Below are 16,002 nucleotides of genomic sequence, written 5' to 3' on the forward strand. Positions count from 1 at the left end.
ATAGTGACTACTCAGATTACTCTGTTGATATAGTGACTACTCTGTTCATATAGCGACTACTCAGACTACCAGTGTTGCTATAGTGACTACTCAGATTACTCTGTTGATATAGTGACTACTCAGACTACCAGTGTTGCTATAGCGACTACTCAGATTACTCTGTTGATATAGTGACTACTCAGATTACTCTGTTGATATAGTGACTACTCAGAATACCAGTGTTGCTATAGTGACTACTCAGAATACTCTGTTGATATAGTGACTACTCAGAATACCAGTGTTGCTATAGTGACTACTCAGAATACTCTGTTGATATAGTGACTACTCAGACTACCAGTGTTGCTATAGTGACTACTCAGATTACTCTGTTGATATAGTGACTACTCAGACTACCAGTGTTGCTATAGTGACTACTCAGATTACTCTGTTGATATAGTGACTACTCAGATTACTCTGTTGCTATAGTGACTACTCAGAATACCAGTGTTGCTATAGTGACTACTCAGAATACTCTGTTGATATAGTGACTACTCAGATTACTCTGTTGATATAGTGACTACTCGGACAACCAGTGTTGCTATAGTGACTGCTCAGATTACTCTGTTGATATAGTGACTACTCAGATTACTCTGTTGATATAGTGACTACTCAGATTACTCTGTTGATATAGTGACTACTCAGACAACCAGTGTTGCTATAGTGACTACTCAGATCACTCTGTTGATATAGTGACTACTTAGATTACTCTGTTGATATAGTAACTACTTAGATTACTTTGTTGATATAGTGACTACTCAGATTACTCTGTTGCTTTAGTGACTACTCAGATTACTCTGTTGCTATAGTGACTACTCAGAATACCAGTGTTGCTATAGTGACTACTCAGATTACTCTGTTGATATAGTGACTACTCAGATTACTCTGTTGATATAGTGACTACTCAGACTGCCAGTGTTGCTTTAGTGACTACTCAGACTACCAGTGTTGCTATAGTGACTACTCAGATTACTCTGTTGCTATAGTGACTACTCAGAATACCAGTGTTGCTATAGTGACTACTCAGATCACTCTGTTGATATAGTGACTACTTAGATTACTCTGTTGATATAGTAACTACTTAGATTACTTTGTTGATATAGTGACTACTCAGATTACTCTGTTGCTTTAGTGACTACTCAGATTACTCTGTTGCTATAGTGACTACTCAGAATACCAGTGTTGCTATAGTGACTACTCAGATTACTCTGTTGATATAGTGACTACTCTGTTCATATAGCGACTACTCAGACTACCAGTGTTGCTATAGTGACTACTCAGATTACTCTGTTGATATAGTGACTACTCAGACTACCAGTGTTGCTATAGCGACTACTCAGATTACTCTGTTGATATAGTGACTACTCAGATTACTCTGTTGATATAGTGACTACTCAGAATACCAGTGTTGCTATAGTGACTACTCAGAATACTCTGTTGATATAGTGACTACTCAGAATACCAGTGTTGCTATAGTGACTACTCAGAATACTCTGTTGATATAGTGACTACTCAGACTACCAGTGTTGCTATAGTGACTACTCAGATTACTCTGTTGATATAGTGACTACTCAGACTACCAGTGTTGCTATAGTGACTACTCAGATTACTCTGTTGATATAGTGACTACTCAGATTACTCTGTTGCTATAGTGACTACTCAGAATACCAGTGTTGCTATAGTGACTACTCAGAATACTCTGTTGATATAGTGACTACTCAGATTACTCTGTTGATATAGTGACTACTCGGACAACCAGTGTTGCTATAGTGACTGCTCAGATTACTCTGTGGATATAGTGACTACTCAGATTACTCTGTTGATATAGTGACTACTCAGATTACTCTGTTGATATGTGACTACTCAGACAACCAGTGTTGCTATAGTGACTACTCAGATCACTCTGTTGATATAGTGACTACTTAGATTACTCTGTTGATATAGTAACTACTTAGATTACTTTGTTGATATAGTGACTACTCAGATTACTCTGTTGCTTTAGTGACTACTCAGATTACTCTGTTGCTATAGTGACTACTCAGAATACCAGTGTTGCTATAGTGACTACTCAGATTACTCTGTTGATATAGTGACTACTCAGATTACTCTGTTGATATAGTGACTACTCAGACTGCCAGTGTTGCTTTAGTGACTACTCAGACTACCAGTGTTGCTATAGTGACTACTCAGATTACTCTGTTGATATAGTGACTACTCAGAATACCAGTGTTGCTATAGTGACTACTCAGAATACTCTGTTGATATAGTGACTACTCAGACTACCAGTGTTGCTATAGTGACTACTCAGATTACTCTGTTGATATAGTGACTACTCAGACTACCAGTGTTGCTATAGTGACTACTCAGATTACTCTGTTGATATAGTGACTACTCAGATTACTCTGTTGCTATAGTGACTACTCAGAATACCAGTGTTGCTATAGTGACTACTCAGAATACTCTGTTGATATAGTGACTACTCAGATTACTCTGTTGATATAGTGACTACTCGGACAACCAGTGTTGCTATAGTGACTACTCAGATTACTCTGTTGATATAGTGACTACTCAGATTACTCTGTTGATATAGTGACTACTCAGATTACTCTGTTGATATAGTGACTACTCAGACAACCAGTGTTGCTATAGTGACTACTCAGATCACTCTGTTGATATAGTGACTACTTAGATTACTCTGTTGATATAGTAACTACTTAGATTACTTTGTTGATATAGTGACTACTCAGATTACTCTGTTGCTTTAGTGACTACTCAGATTACTCTGTTGCTATAGTGACTACTCAGAATACCAGTGTTGCTATAGTGACTACTCAGATTACTCTGTTGATATAGTGACTACTCTGTTCATATAGCAACTACTCAGACTACCAGTGTTGCTATAGTGACTACTCAGATTACTCTGTTGATATAGTGACTACTCAGACTACCAGTGTTGCTATAGCGACTACTCAGATTACTCTGTTGATATAGTGACGACTCAGATTACTCTGTTGATATAGTGACTACTCAGAATACCAGTGTTGCTATAGTGACTACTCAGAATACTCTGTTGATATAGTGACTACTCAGACTACCAGTGTTGCTATAGTGACTATTCAGATTATTCTGTTGATATAGTGACTACTCAGATTACTCTGTTGCTATAGTGACTACTCAGAATACCAGTGTTGCTATAGTGACTACTCAGATTACTCTGTTGCTAAAGTGACTACTCAGATGACTCTGTTGCTATAGTGACTACTCAGATTACTCTGTTGCTATAGTGACTACTCAGATTACTCTGTTGCTATAGTGACTACTCAGATTACTCTGTTGCTATAGTGACTACTTAGATTACTCTGTTGATATAGTGACTACTCAGATTACTCTGTTGATATAGTGACTACTCAGACTACCAGTGTTGCTATAGTGACTACTCAGATTACTCTGTTGATATAGTGACTACTCAGATTACTCTGTTGATATAGTGACTACTCAGATTACTCTGTTGATATAGTGACTACTCAGACTGCCAGTGTTGCTTTAGTGACTACTCAGATTACTCTGTTGATATAGTGACTACTCAGAATACCAGTGTTGCTATAGTGACTACTCAGAATACTCTGTTGATATAGTGACTACTCAGACTACCAGTGTTGCTATAGTGACTACTCAGATTACTCTGTTGATATAGTGACTACTCAGACTACCAGTGTTGCTATAGTGACTACTCAGATTACTCTGTTGATATAGTGACTACTCAGAATACTCTGTTGATATAGTGACTACTCAGATTACTCTGTTGATATAGTGACTACTCGGACAACCAGTGTTGCTATAGTGACTACTCAGATTACTCTGTTGATATAGTGACTACTCAGACTACCAGTGTTGCTATAGTGACTACTCAGATTACTCTGTTGATATAGTGACTACTCAGATTACTCTGTTGCTATAGTGACTACTCAGAATACCAGTGTTGCTATAGTGACTACTCAGAATACTCTGTTGATATAGTGACTACTCAGATTACTCTGTTGATATAGTGACTACTCAGACTACCAGTGTTGCTATAGCGACTACTCAGATTACTCTGTTGATATAGTGACTACTCAGATTACTCTGTTGATATAGTGACTACTCAGATCACTCTGTTGATATAGTGACTACTTAGATTACTCTGTTGATATAGTAACTACTTAGATTACTTTGTTGATATAGTGACTACTCAGATTACTCTGTTGCTTTAGTGACTACTCAGATTACTCTGTTGCTATAGTGACTACTCAGAATACCAGTGTTGCTATAGTGACTACTCAGATTACTCTGTTGATATAGTGACTACTCTGTTCATATAGCGACTACTCAGACTACCAGTGTTGCTATAGTGACTACTCAGATTACTCTGTTGATATAGTGACTACTCAGACTACCAGTGTTGCTATAGCGACTACTCAGATTACTCTGTTGATATAGTGACTACTCAGATTACTCTGTTGATATAGTGACTACTCAGAATACCAGTGTTGCTATAGTGACTACTCAGAATACTCTGTTGATATAGTGACTACTCAGACTGCCAGTGTTGCTATAGTGACTATTCAGATTATTCTGTTGATATAGTGACTACTCAGATTACTCTGTTGCTATAGTGACTACTCAGAATACCAGTGTTGCTATAGTGACTACTCAGATTACTCTGTTGCTAAAGTGACTACTCAGATGACTCTGTTGCTATAGTGACTACTCAGATTACTCTGTTGCTATAGTGACTACTCAGATTACTCTGTTGCTATAGTGACTACTCAGATTACTCTGTTGCTATAGTGACTACTTAGATTACTCTGTTGATATAGTGACTACTCAGAATACTCTGTTGATATAGTGACTACTCAGAATACCAGTGTTGCTATAGTGACTACTCAGATTACTCTGTTGATATAGTGACTACTCAGACTACCAGTGTTGCTATAGCGACTACTCAGATTACTCTGTTGCTTTAGTGACTACTCAGATTACTCTGTTGCTATAGTGACTACTCAGAATACCAGTGTTGCTATAGTGACTACTCAGATTACTCTGTTGATATAGTGACTGCCCAGATTACTCTGTTGCTATAGTGACTACTCAGATTACTCTGTTGCTATAGTAATAACCCTGATGCTAGATTTGTCATATAATTGTTAAAATCTTTATTTAACTCGGCAAGTCAGTTAAGACTTTCGCTGCCTGCACCCGCACGCCCGACTAGCATCACCACCCTGGATGGTTCCGTCCTAGAATATGTGGACATCTATAAGTACCTAGGTGTCTGGCTAGACTGTAAACTCTCCTTCCAGACTCATATCAAACATCTCTAATCTAAAATCAAATCTAGAGTCGGCTTTCTATTCCGCAACAAAGCCTCCTTCACTCACACCGCCAAACTTACCCTCGTAAAACTGACTATCCTACCGATCCTCGACTTCGGCGATGTCATCTACAAAATAGCTTCCAATACTCTACTCAGCAAACTGGATGCAGTTTATCACAGTGCCATCCGTTTTGTTACTAAAGCACCTTATACCACCCACCACTGCGACCTGTATGCTCTAGTCGGCTGGCCCTCGCTACATATTCATCGCCAGACCCAAAGGCTCCAGGTCATCTACAAATCCATGCTAGGTAAAGCTCCGCCTTATCTCAGTTCACTGGTCACGATGGCAACACGCTCCAGCAGGTGTATCTCACTGATCATCCCTAAAGCCAACACCTCATTTGGTCGCCTTTCGTTCCAGTTCTCTGCTGCCTGTGACTGGAACGAATTGCAAAAATTGCTGAAGTTGGAGACTTTTATCTCCCTCACCAACTTTAAACATGTGCTATCTGAGCAGCTAACCGATCGCTGCAGCTGTACATAGTCTATCGGTAAATAGCCCACCCATTTTTACCTACCTCATCCCCATACTGTTTTTTTTATTTACTTTTCTACTCTTTTGCACACCAATATCTCTACCTGTACATCATTTATCACTCCAGTGTTAATCTGCAAAATTGTAATTATTCACCTACCTCCTCATGCCTTTTGCACACAATGTATATAGACTCTCTTTTTTTCTACTGTGTTATTGACTTGTTAATTGTTTACTCCATGTGTAACTCTGAGTTGTTGTCTGTTCACACTGCTATGCATTATCTTGGCCAGGTCGCAGTTGCAAATGAGAACTTGTTCTCAACTAGCCTACCTGGTTAAATAAAGGTGAAATCAATTTAAAAAAAGAACTCATTCTTATTTTCAATGATGGCCTAGGAACAGTGGGTTAACTGGCCTAGGAACAGTGGGTTAACTGGCCTAGGAACAGTGGGTTAACTGGCCTAGGAACAGTGGGTTAACTGGCCTGGGAACAGTGGGTTAACTGGCCTGGGAACAGTGGGTTAACTGCCTTGTTCAGGGGCAGAATGACAGATTTGTACCTTGTCAGCTCAGGGATTCAATCTAGCAACCTTTTGGTTACTGGCCCAACACTCTAATCACTAGGCTACCTGCCTCCCCGTACTGACTACTATGCTTACTGCTTACTCTGTTGCTATAGTGACTACTCCAGTGACTACTCTGACTGGACAGCAGATGCAGGGATCAACCTGGAACCACCGAAGAAGAGTGTGAAGGTGAAAAAGAAGAGCAGCAGCTCTGAGGAGGATGGAGAGAAGAAGAGAGAGGGAAAAAGAGACAGGAAGAAAGACAAAGCAGACAAAGATGGAGCGCTACCAAAGAAGAAGAAGCCAAAGGAGAGGAGGAAGGTGTGTGTTGTCTTCGTGTGTCTCAGAATTACTGTCTCTGATTACAATATTTTATTTTCAAGTTACATCCCTCTCTTGTTCCCCATCTCTCTCTCTCTCTCTCTCTCTCTGTCTCTCTTTCTCTCTCTCTCTCTGTCTCTCTTTCTCTCTCTGTCTCTCTCTCTGTCTCTCTCTGTCTCTCTTTCTCTCTCTGTCTCTCTCTCTGTCTCTCTCTCTCTGTCTCTCTTTCTGTCTCTCTGTCTCTTTCTCTCGTTCTCTCTCTCTCTCTCTCTCTCTCTCTCTCTGTGTCTCTCTGTGTCTCTCTCTGTATCTCTGTATCTCTCTCTGTCTCTCTCTCTGTCTCTCTCACTGTCTGTCTCTTTCTGTCTCTCGCTCTCTCTCTCTCTCTCTCTCTGTCTCTCTCTTTCTCCCTCCTGTCTCTCCTCTCTCTCTCTGTGTCTCTCTGTGTCTCTCTGTCTCTCTCTGCCTCTCTCCCTCAGTCTCTGGGTAGAGTTCCAGGAAGAGGGACTAACTCTCGAAGAGTGGCTTCCGTCAGCCTGGATCACAGACACAGTCCCTCGGAGATGTCCCTATATACCACAGATGGGAGATGAGGTAACACATATTCACACACCCACCCAGCCAACCAGCCACCCACCCAGCCCCCCCAGCCAGCCAGCCAACCAACCAACCAACCACCCACCCAGCCCCCCACCCACCCAGCCAGCCAACCAACCAACCACCCAGCCCCCCACACACCCAGCCAGCCAACCAACCCTCCACCCAGCCAACCAGCCAACCAACCACCCAGCCAGCCAACCAACCACCCAGTTGTCCTGGTGTCCTAACAGTGTGTTGTCCAGGTGTCCTAACAGTGTGTTGTCCAGGTGTCCTAACAGTGTGTTGTCCAGGTGTCCTAACAGTGTGTTGTCCTGGTGTCCTAACAGTGTGTTGTCCAGGTGTCCTAACAGTGTGTTGTCCTGGTGTCCTAACAGTGTGTTGTCTAGGTGTCCTAACAGTGTGTTGTCCAGGTGTCCTAACAGTGTGTTGTCTAGGTGTCCTAACAGTGTGTTGTCCTGGTGTCCTAACAGTGTGTTGTCCAGGTGTCCTAACAGTGTGTTGTCCAGGTGTCCTAACAGTGTGTTGCCCAGGTGTCCTAACAGTGTGTTGTGTTGTCCTGGTGTCCTAACAGTGTGTTGTCCAGGTGTCCTAACAGTGTGTTGTCCAGGTGTCCTAACAGTGTGTTGTCCAGGTGTCCTAACAGTGTGTTGTCCAGGTGTCCTAACAGTGTGTTGTCCAGGTGTCCTAACAGTGTGTTGTGTTTCCAGGTTTACTACTTCCGTCAGGGTCATGAGGCGTATGTAGAGATGACCAAACAGAACCAGATCTACAGCATCAACCCTAAGAAACAACCCTGGCACAAGATGGAGGTGTCCTAACAGTGTGTTGCCCAGGTGTCCTAACAGTGTGTTGTGTTGTCCTGGTGTCCTAACAGTGTGTTGTCCACTAACAGTGTGTTGTCCAGGTGTCCTAACAGTGTGTTGTCCAGGTGTCCTAACAGTGTGTTGTCCAGGTGTCCTAACAGTGTGTTGTCCAGGTGTCCTAACAGTGTGTTGTCCAGGTGTCCCCACTACTTCCGTCAGGGTCATGAGGCACTAACAAACAGAACCAGATCCCCACTACACACACTAACACACCCCCACTACACACACTAACACACCCCCACTACACACACTAACACACCCCCACTACACACACTAACACACCCCCACTACACACACACACACCCCCTAACACCCCCCACTACACACACTAACACACACCCCACTACACACACTAACACACCCCCACTACACACACTAACACACACAAGGAAAAGACATGAATAAGATTATCAGCTAAATTACTAAATCACCCTGACCTCAAGAAACATGTGTGTGTGTGTGTGTGTGTGTGTGTGTGTGTGTGTGTGTGTGTGTGTGTGTGTGTGTGTGTGTGTGTGTGTGTGTGTGTGTGTGTGTGTGTGTGTGTGTGTGTGTGTGTGTGTGTGTGTGTGTGTGTGTGTGGTGTGTACGTGTGTGCGTGTGTGTGTGTGTGTGTGGTGTGTACGTGTGTGTCTCTCTGTAGGAGCAGGAGCTGGTGAAGATAGTAGGGCTGAAGTATGAGGTTGGTCTCCCCTCTCTCTGCTGCCTCAAACTGGCCTTCCTGGACCCTGATACTGGCAAGCTGACTGGAGGCACCTTCTCCATGAAGTAACCATACCTTACTCTGTGTTCTGTGTGTGTGTGTGTGTGTGTGTGTGTGTGTGTGTGTGTGTGTGTGTGTGTGTGTGTGTGTGTGTGTGTGTGTGTGTGTGTGTGTGTGTGTGTGTGTGTGTGTGTGTGTGTGTGTGTGTGTGTGTGTGTGTGTGTGTGTGTGTGTGCTTGTGTGTTACTAACGTGGTATATGTGTGTTGTCATAGATACCACGACATGCCTGACGTGATTGACTTCCTGGTTCTGCGGCAGCAGTTTGATGATGCGAGAGACCACAACTGGACCATAGGTCAGTCTCTTTCTAAGGGCTCTGTGTTTGTGGTTGGCCCATAGAGATGGATAGAGGTCTCATCATTGTATCTATGACGTTTTGGGTAGGCCATAGAGATGGATAGAGGTCTCATCATTGTATCTATGATGTTTTTGGTAGGCCATAGAGATGGATAGAGGTCTCATCATGGTATCTATGCCGTTATGGTGTTTGTGGTTGGCCCATAGAGATGGATAGAGGTCTCATCATTGTATCTATGCCGTTATGGTGTTTGTGGTTGGCCCATAGAGATGGATAGAGATCTCATCATTGTATCTATGTCGTTATGGTGTTTGTGGTTGGCCCATAGAGATGGATAGAGGTCTCATCATTGTATCTATGACGTTTTGGGTAGGCCATAGAGATGGATAGAGGTCTCATCATTGTATCTATGACGTTTTGGGTAGGCCATAGAGATGGATAGAGGTCTCATCATTGTATCTATGCCGTTTTGGGTAGGCCATAGAGATGGATAGAGGTCTCATCATTGTATGTATGCCGTTTTGGGCAGGCCATAGAGATGGATAGAGGTCTCATCATTGTATCTGCCGTTTTGGGTAGGCCATAGAGATGGATAGAGGTCTCATCATTGTATCTATGCCGTTTTGGGTAGGCCATAGAGATGGATAGAGGTCTCATCATTGTATCTATGATGTTTTGGGTAGGCCATAGATATGGATTGAGATCTCATCGTTGTATCTATGGCATTATGGTGTTTGTTTGGCACATAGAGATGGATAGAGGTCTCATCATTGTATCTATGGCATTATGGTGTATGTGACAGCATAGCATTTTCTTCTTCTTTTGTGTTTGAAGCTAATTTTGGTGATTATCTCCTCCTGGAGTCCTGAACCAAATCTAAGTTATTGTGGCCACTAGATTGTAGCAGTGATGTATCTTATCCATCCAGGTGACAGGTTCAGGTCACCTGGTGGTGTTGTGATGACCTTGTCTCATCCAGGTGATAGGTTCAGGTCAGTGATAGATGGTGTTGTAATTAGAAGTGACCTTGTCCCATCCAGGTGACAGGCTCAGGTCAGTGGTAGATGATACCTGGTGGTGTTGTAATTAGAAGTGACCTTGTCTCATCCAGGTGATAGGTTCAGGTCAGTGATAGATGATACCTGGTGGTGTTGGTGTGACCTTGTACCATCCAGGTGACAGGTTCAGGTCAGTGGTAGATGATACCTGGTGGTGTTGTAATTAGAAGTGACCTTGTCCCATCCAGGTGACAGGTTCAGGTCAGTGGTAGATGATACCTGGTGGTGTTGTAATTAGAAGTGACCTTGTTCCATCCAGGTGACAGGTTCAGGTCAGTGATAGATGATACCTGGTGGTGTTGTAATTAGAAGTGACCTTGTCCCATCCAGGTGACAGGCTCAGGTCAGTGGTAGATGATACCTGGTGGTGTTGTAATTAGAAGTGACCTTGTCTCATCCAGGTGATAGGTTCAGTGAAGGTCAGTGATAGATGATACCTGGTGGTGTTGTAATTAGAAGTGACCTTGTCCCATCCAGGTGACAGGTTCAGGTCAGTGGTAGATGATACCTGGTGGTGTTGTAATTAGAAGTGACCTTGTCTCATCCAGGTGATAGGTTCAGGTCAGTGATAGATGATACCTGGTGGTGTTGTAATTAGAAGTGACCTTGTCCCATCCAGGTGACAGGTTCAGGTCAGTGGTAGATGATACCTGGTGGTGTTGTAATTAGAAGTGACCTTGTTCCATCCAGGTGACAGGTTCCAGTCAGTGATAGATGATACCTGGTGGTGTTGTAATTAGAAGTGACCTTGTTCCATCCAGGTGACAGGTTCCAGTCAGTGATAGATGATACCTGGTGGTGTTGTAATTAGAAGTGACCTTGTTCCATCCAGGTGACAGGTTCAGGTCAGTGATAGATGATACCTGGTGGTGTTGTAATTAGAAGTGACCTTGTTCCATCCAGGTGACAGGTTCAGGTCAGTGGTAGATGATACCTGGTGGTGTTGTAATTAGAAGTGACCTTGTCTCATCCAGGTGACAGGTTCAGGTCGGTGATAGACGATGCCTGGTGGTTCGGGACCATTGAGGACCAGGAGCCCTTCCAACCAGAGTACCCAGACAGCCTTTTCCAATGCTACAATGTCTGGTAGGTTATAACAACTCTATGAGCCTCAATAACCCTATAACTCTGTATAATGCCAGGCAGCCTGTTCCAGTGTTCACAACATATGGTAGGTTAAAACACCTCTGAGCCTTCAAAATAACCCTTCATGAGCTGTTCCAGTTCATAACCCTATCTGGTAGGTTATAACACCTCCCTTCATAACACCAGACAGACTGTTCCAGTAATACAACATCTGGTAGGTTAAAACACCTCTGAGCCTTCATAACCCTATAACCCTTCAGAACTCCAGACAGACTGTTCCAGTAATACAACATCTGGTAGGTTAAAACACCTCTGAGCCTTCATAACCCTATAACCCTTCATAACACCAGACAGACTGTTCGTTTTACTACATCTGGTAGGTTATAACACCTCTGAGCCTTCATAACCCTATAACCCTTCCTAACTCCAGACAGACTGTTCCAGTAATACAACATCTGGTAGGTTATAACACCTCTGAGCCTTCATAACCCTATAACCCTTCATAACACCAGACAGACTGTTCGTTTTACTACATCTGGTAGGTTTTAACCCTGCATTAACCTTTATGACATGAAACAACCTTGATACTCATTTTTTTTGTTTTTATCGATTTCACAAAAACACAAACATCAACACCTGTTATAATCATTTAGCGTGATGATAATGTGTTTCATTTCTAACTGCGATATTGATGATGATGATAATGTGTTTCCTATCTAGCTGGGATAATGATGATGACGACAATGATGATAATGTATTTCCTGTCTAGCGGAGATAATGATGATAATGTGTTTCCCGTCGAGCTGGGATAACGATGATGATAATGCGTCCTGTCTAGTTGGGACAACGATGATGATAATGTAGTTCCTGTCTAGCTGGGATAATGATGACAATGATGATGTGTTTCCTGTCTAGCTGGGATAATGATGACAATGATGATTATAATGTGTTTCCTGTCTAGCTGGGATAATGGATAATGATGATGTGTTTCCTGTGTAGCTGGGATGATGATGACAATATGATGTGTTTCCTGTCTAGCTGGGATAATGATGACAATGATGATGATAATGTAGTTCCTGTCTAGCTGGGATAATGATGACAATGATGATGTGTTTCCTGTCTAGCTGGGATAATGATGATGATGATGATGATGATGATAATGTGTGTCCTGTCCAGCTGGATGATAATGGCTGATAATGTGTGCCCTGTCTAGCTGGGATAATGATGAAGATGATGATGATGATGATGATGATGATGATGATGATGATGATGATGATGATAATGTGTGTCCTGTCCAGCTGGATGATAATGATGCTGATAATGTGTGTCCTGTCTAGCTGGGATAATGGTGACACAGAGAAGATGAGCCCTTGGGACATGGAGCCTATTCCCAACGAGGGTAGGACACACACACACACTTGTTAAACGCCTGTGTATCGTTCTGATGATGTGTGGTCCATCAGTAGTCTATTGTCCTGATGATGTGTGGTCCATCAGTAGTCTGTTGTTTTGATGATGTGTGGTCCATCAGTAGTCTGTTGTTCTGACTTGTGGTCCAAGTAGTCTATTGTCCTGGTCCATCAGTAGTCTGTTGTTCTGATGATGTGTGGTCCATCAGTAGTCTATTGTTCTGATGATGTGTGGTCCATCAGTAGTCTATTGTTTTGATGATGTGTGGTCCATCAGTAGTCTATTGTCCTGATGATGTGTGGTCCATCAGTAGTCTGTAGTCTGATGATGTGTGGTCCATCAGTAGTCTGTAGTCTGATGATGTGTGGTCCATCAGTAGTCTATTGTTCTGATGATGTGTGGTCCATCAGTAGTCTATTGTTCTGATGATGTGTGGTCCATCAGTAGTCTAGTCCTGATGATGTGTGGCCCATCAGTAGTCTATGTCCTGATGATGTGTGGTCCATCAGTAGTCTATTGTCCTGATGATGTGTGGTCCATCAGTAGTCTGTTGTTCTGATGATGTGTGGTCCATCAGTAGTCTATTGTCCTGATGATGTGTGGCCCATCAGTAGTCTATTGTCCTGATGATGTGTGGTCCATCAGTAGTCTATTGTTTTGATGATGTGTGGTCCAGCAGTAGTCTATTGTCCTGATGATGTGTGGTCCATCAGTAGTCTGTTGTTCTGATGATGTGTGGTCCATCAGTAGTCTGTAGTCTGATGATGTGTGGTCCATCAGTAGTCTATTGTCCTGATGATGTGTGGTCCATCAGTAGTCTATTGTCCTGATGATGTGTGGTCCATCAGTAGTCTATTGTCCTGATGATGTGTGGCCCATCAGTAGTCTATTGTCCTGATGATGTGTGGTCCATCAGTAGTCTGTTGTTTTGATGATGTGTGGTCCATCAGTAGTCTATTGTCCTGATGATGTGTGGTCCATCAGTAGTCTATTGTTTTGATGATGTGTGGTCCATCAGTAGTCTGTTGTTTTGATGATGTCAGTGGTCTGATGATGTGTAGTCCATCAGTAGTCTAGTCTGATGATGTGTGTCCCAGTAGTGTCCTGATGATGTGTGGTCCATCAGTGCTGTTTTTGATGTGTGTCCATCAGTAGTCTATTGTCCTGATGATGTGGTCCATCAGTAGTCTGTTGTCCTGATGATGTGTGGTCCATCAGTAGTCTATTGTCCTGATGATGTGTGGTCCATCAGTAGTCTGTTGTCCTGATGATGTGTGGTCCATCAGTAGTCTATTGTCCTGATGATGTGTGGTCCATCAGTAGTCTATTGTCCTGATGATGTGTGGTCCATCAGTAGTCTGTTGTTTTGATGATGTGTGGTCCATCAGTAGTGTTTCCAGAGGAGCTGGGTCAGAGCGTTCCTCTAACGGAGGAGGAGCAGAGAGAGCTGCTGTATGTTCCCCTGGAGGGGGAGTGGGGCACCGCCACGCGGAACCACGAGTGTCAACGCATCGTCAACGCCATCGACCAGCTTACCACACTCGGTATGACCTCATCACCACAAGACACAGTGACACACAGCTGACGCACTCTGACATCTTGAGATACAGTTGGTCGGAAGTTTACATACACCTTAAGCCAAATACATTTAAACTCAGTTTTTCACAATTCCTGGCATTTAATCCTAGTAAAAATTCCTTGTCTTAGGTCAGTTAGGATCACCGCTTTATTTTAAGAATGTGAAATGTCAGAATAAAAGTAGAGATAATTATTTATTTCAGCTTTTATTTCTTTCATCACATAAACAGTGGGTCAGAAGTTCACATGCACTCAATTAATATTTGGTAGCATTGCCTTTAAATGGTTTAACTTGGGTCAAATGTTGCGGGTAGCCTTCCACAAGCTTCCCACAATAAGTTGGGTGAATTTTGGCCCATTCCTCCTGACAGAGCTGGTGTAACTGAGTCAGGTTTGTAGGCCTCCTTGCTCACACACGCTTTTTCAGTTCTGCCCAACATTTTCTATAGGATTGAGGTCAGGGCTTTGTGATGGCCACTCCAACACCTTGACTTTGTTGTCCTTAAGCCATTTTGCCACAACTTTGGAAGTATGCTTGGGGTCATTGTCCATTTGGAAAACCCATTTGCGACCAAGCTTTAACTTCCAGACTGATGTCTTGAGATGTTGCTTCAATATATCCACATAATTTTACTTTCTCATGATGCCATGTATTTTGTGAAGTGCACCAGACTCTCCTGCAGCAAAGCACCGCCACAACATGATGCTTCCACCCCCGTGCTTCACGGTTGGGATGGTGTTCTTCGGCTTGCAAGCCTCCCTCTTTTTCCTCCAAACATAACGATGGTCATTATGGCCAAACAGTTCTATTTTTGTTTCTTCAGTCCAGAAAGTATGATCTTTGTCCCCATGTGCAGTTGCAAACTGTAGTCTGTCTTTTTTATGGTGGTTTTGAAGCAGTGGCTTCTTCCTTACTGAGCGGCCTTTCAGGTTATGTCGATCTTGGACTCGTTTTACTGTGGATATAGATACTTTTGTACCTGTTTCCTCCAGCATCTTCACAAGGACCTTTGCTATTGTTCTGGGATTGATTTGCACTTTTCGCACCAAAGTACATTCATCTCTAGGAGACAGAATGCGTCTCCTTCCTCAGCGGTATGACGGCTGCGTGGTCCCATGGTGTTTATACTTGCATACTATTGTTTGTACAGACGAACGTGGTACATTCGGACATTTGGAAATTGCTCCCAAGGATGAACCAGACTTGTGGAGGTCTACAATTTTTTTGTCTAACGTCTTGACTGATTTCTTTTGATTTTCCCATAATGTCAAACAAAGAAGCACTGAGTTTGAAGGTCGGCCTTGAAATACATCCACAGGTACACCTCCAATTGACTCAAATGATGTCAATTAGCCTATCAGGTGCTTCTAAAGCCATGACATAATTTTCTGGAATTTTCAAAGCTGTTTAAAAGGCACAGCCAACTTAGTGTATGTAAACTTCTGACCCACTGGAATTGCGATACAGTGAATTATAAGTGAAATACTCTATCTGTAAACAATTGTTAGAAAAATGACTTGTGTCATG

At 42.7% G+C, this 16,002-nt stretch overlaps 1 protein-coding gene across 1 annotated transcript in view; it reads left to right on the top strand.

Moving 5' to 3' along the window:
- The window catches only part of phip (pleckstrin homology domain interacting protein), a 140,190-nt gene that overhangs the window by 84,614 nt on the left and 39,574 nt on the right, over positions 1-16,002 (top strand). Inside the window, exons 24-31 of the mRNA XM_064925811.1 lie at positions 6,609-6,818; positions 7,296-7,410; positions 8,124-8,225; positions 8,923-9,047; positions 9,257-9,339; positions 11,375-11,486; positions 12,824-12,885; positions 14,285-14,440. Coding sequence (XP_064781883.1) covers positions 6,609-6,818; positions 7,296-7,410; positions 8,124-8,225; positions 8,923-9,047; positions 9,257-9,339; positions 11,375-11,486; positions 12,824-12,885; positions 14,285-14,440 — 965 coding nt within the window. The remainder of the gene's footprint in view (positions 1-6,608; positions 6,819-7,295; positions 7,411-8,123; positions 8,226-8,922; positions 9,048-9,256; positions 9,340-11,374; positions 11,487-12,823; positions 12,886-14,284; positions 14,441-16,002) is intronic.

This window comes from Oncorhynchus masou, chromosome 19, assembly GCF_036934945.1.
Source record: "Oncorhynchus masou masou isolate Uvic2021 chromosome 19, UVic_Omas_1.1, whole genome shotgun sequence".
In the NCBI taxonomy this organism is placed as follows: domain Eukaryota; kingdom Metazoa; phylum Chordata; class Actinopteri; order Salmoniformes; family Salmonidae; genus Oncorhynchus; species Oncorhynchus masou.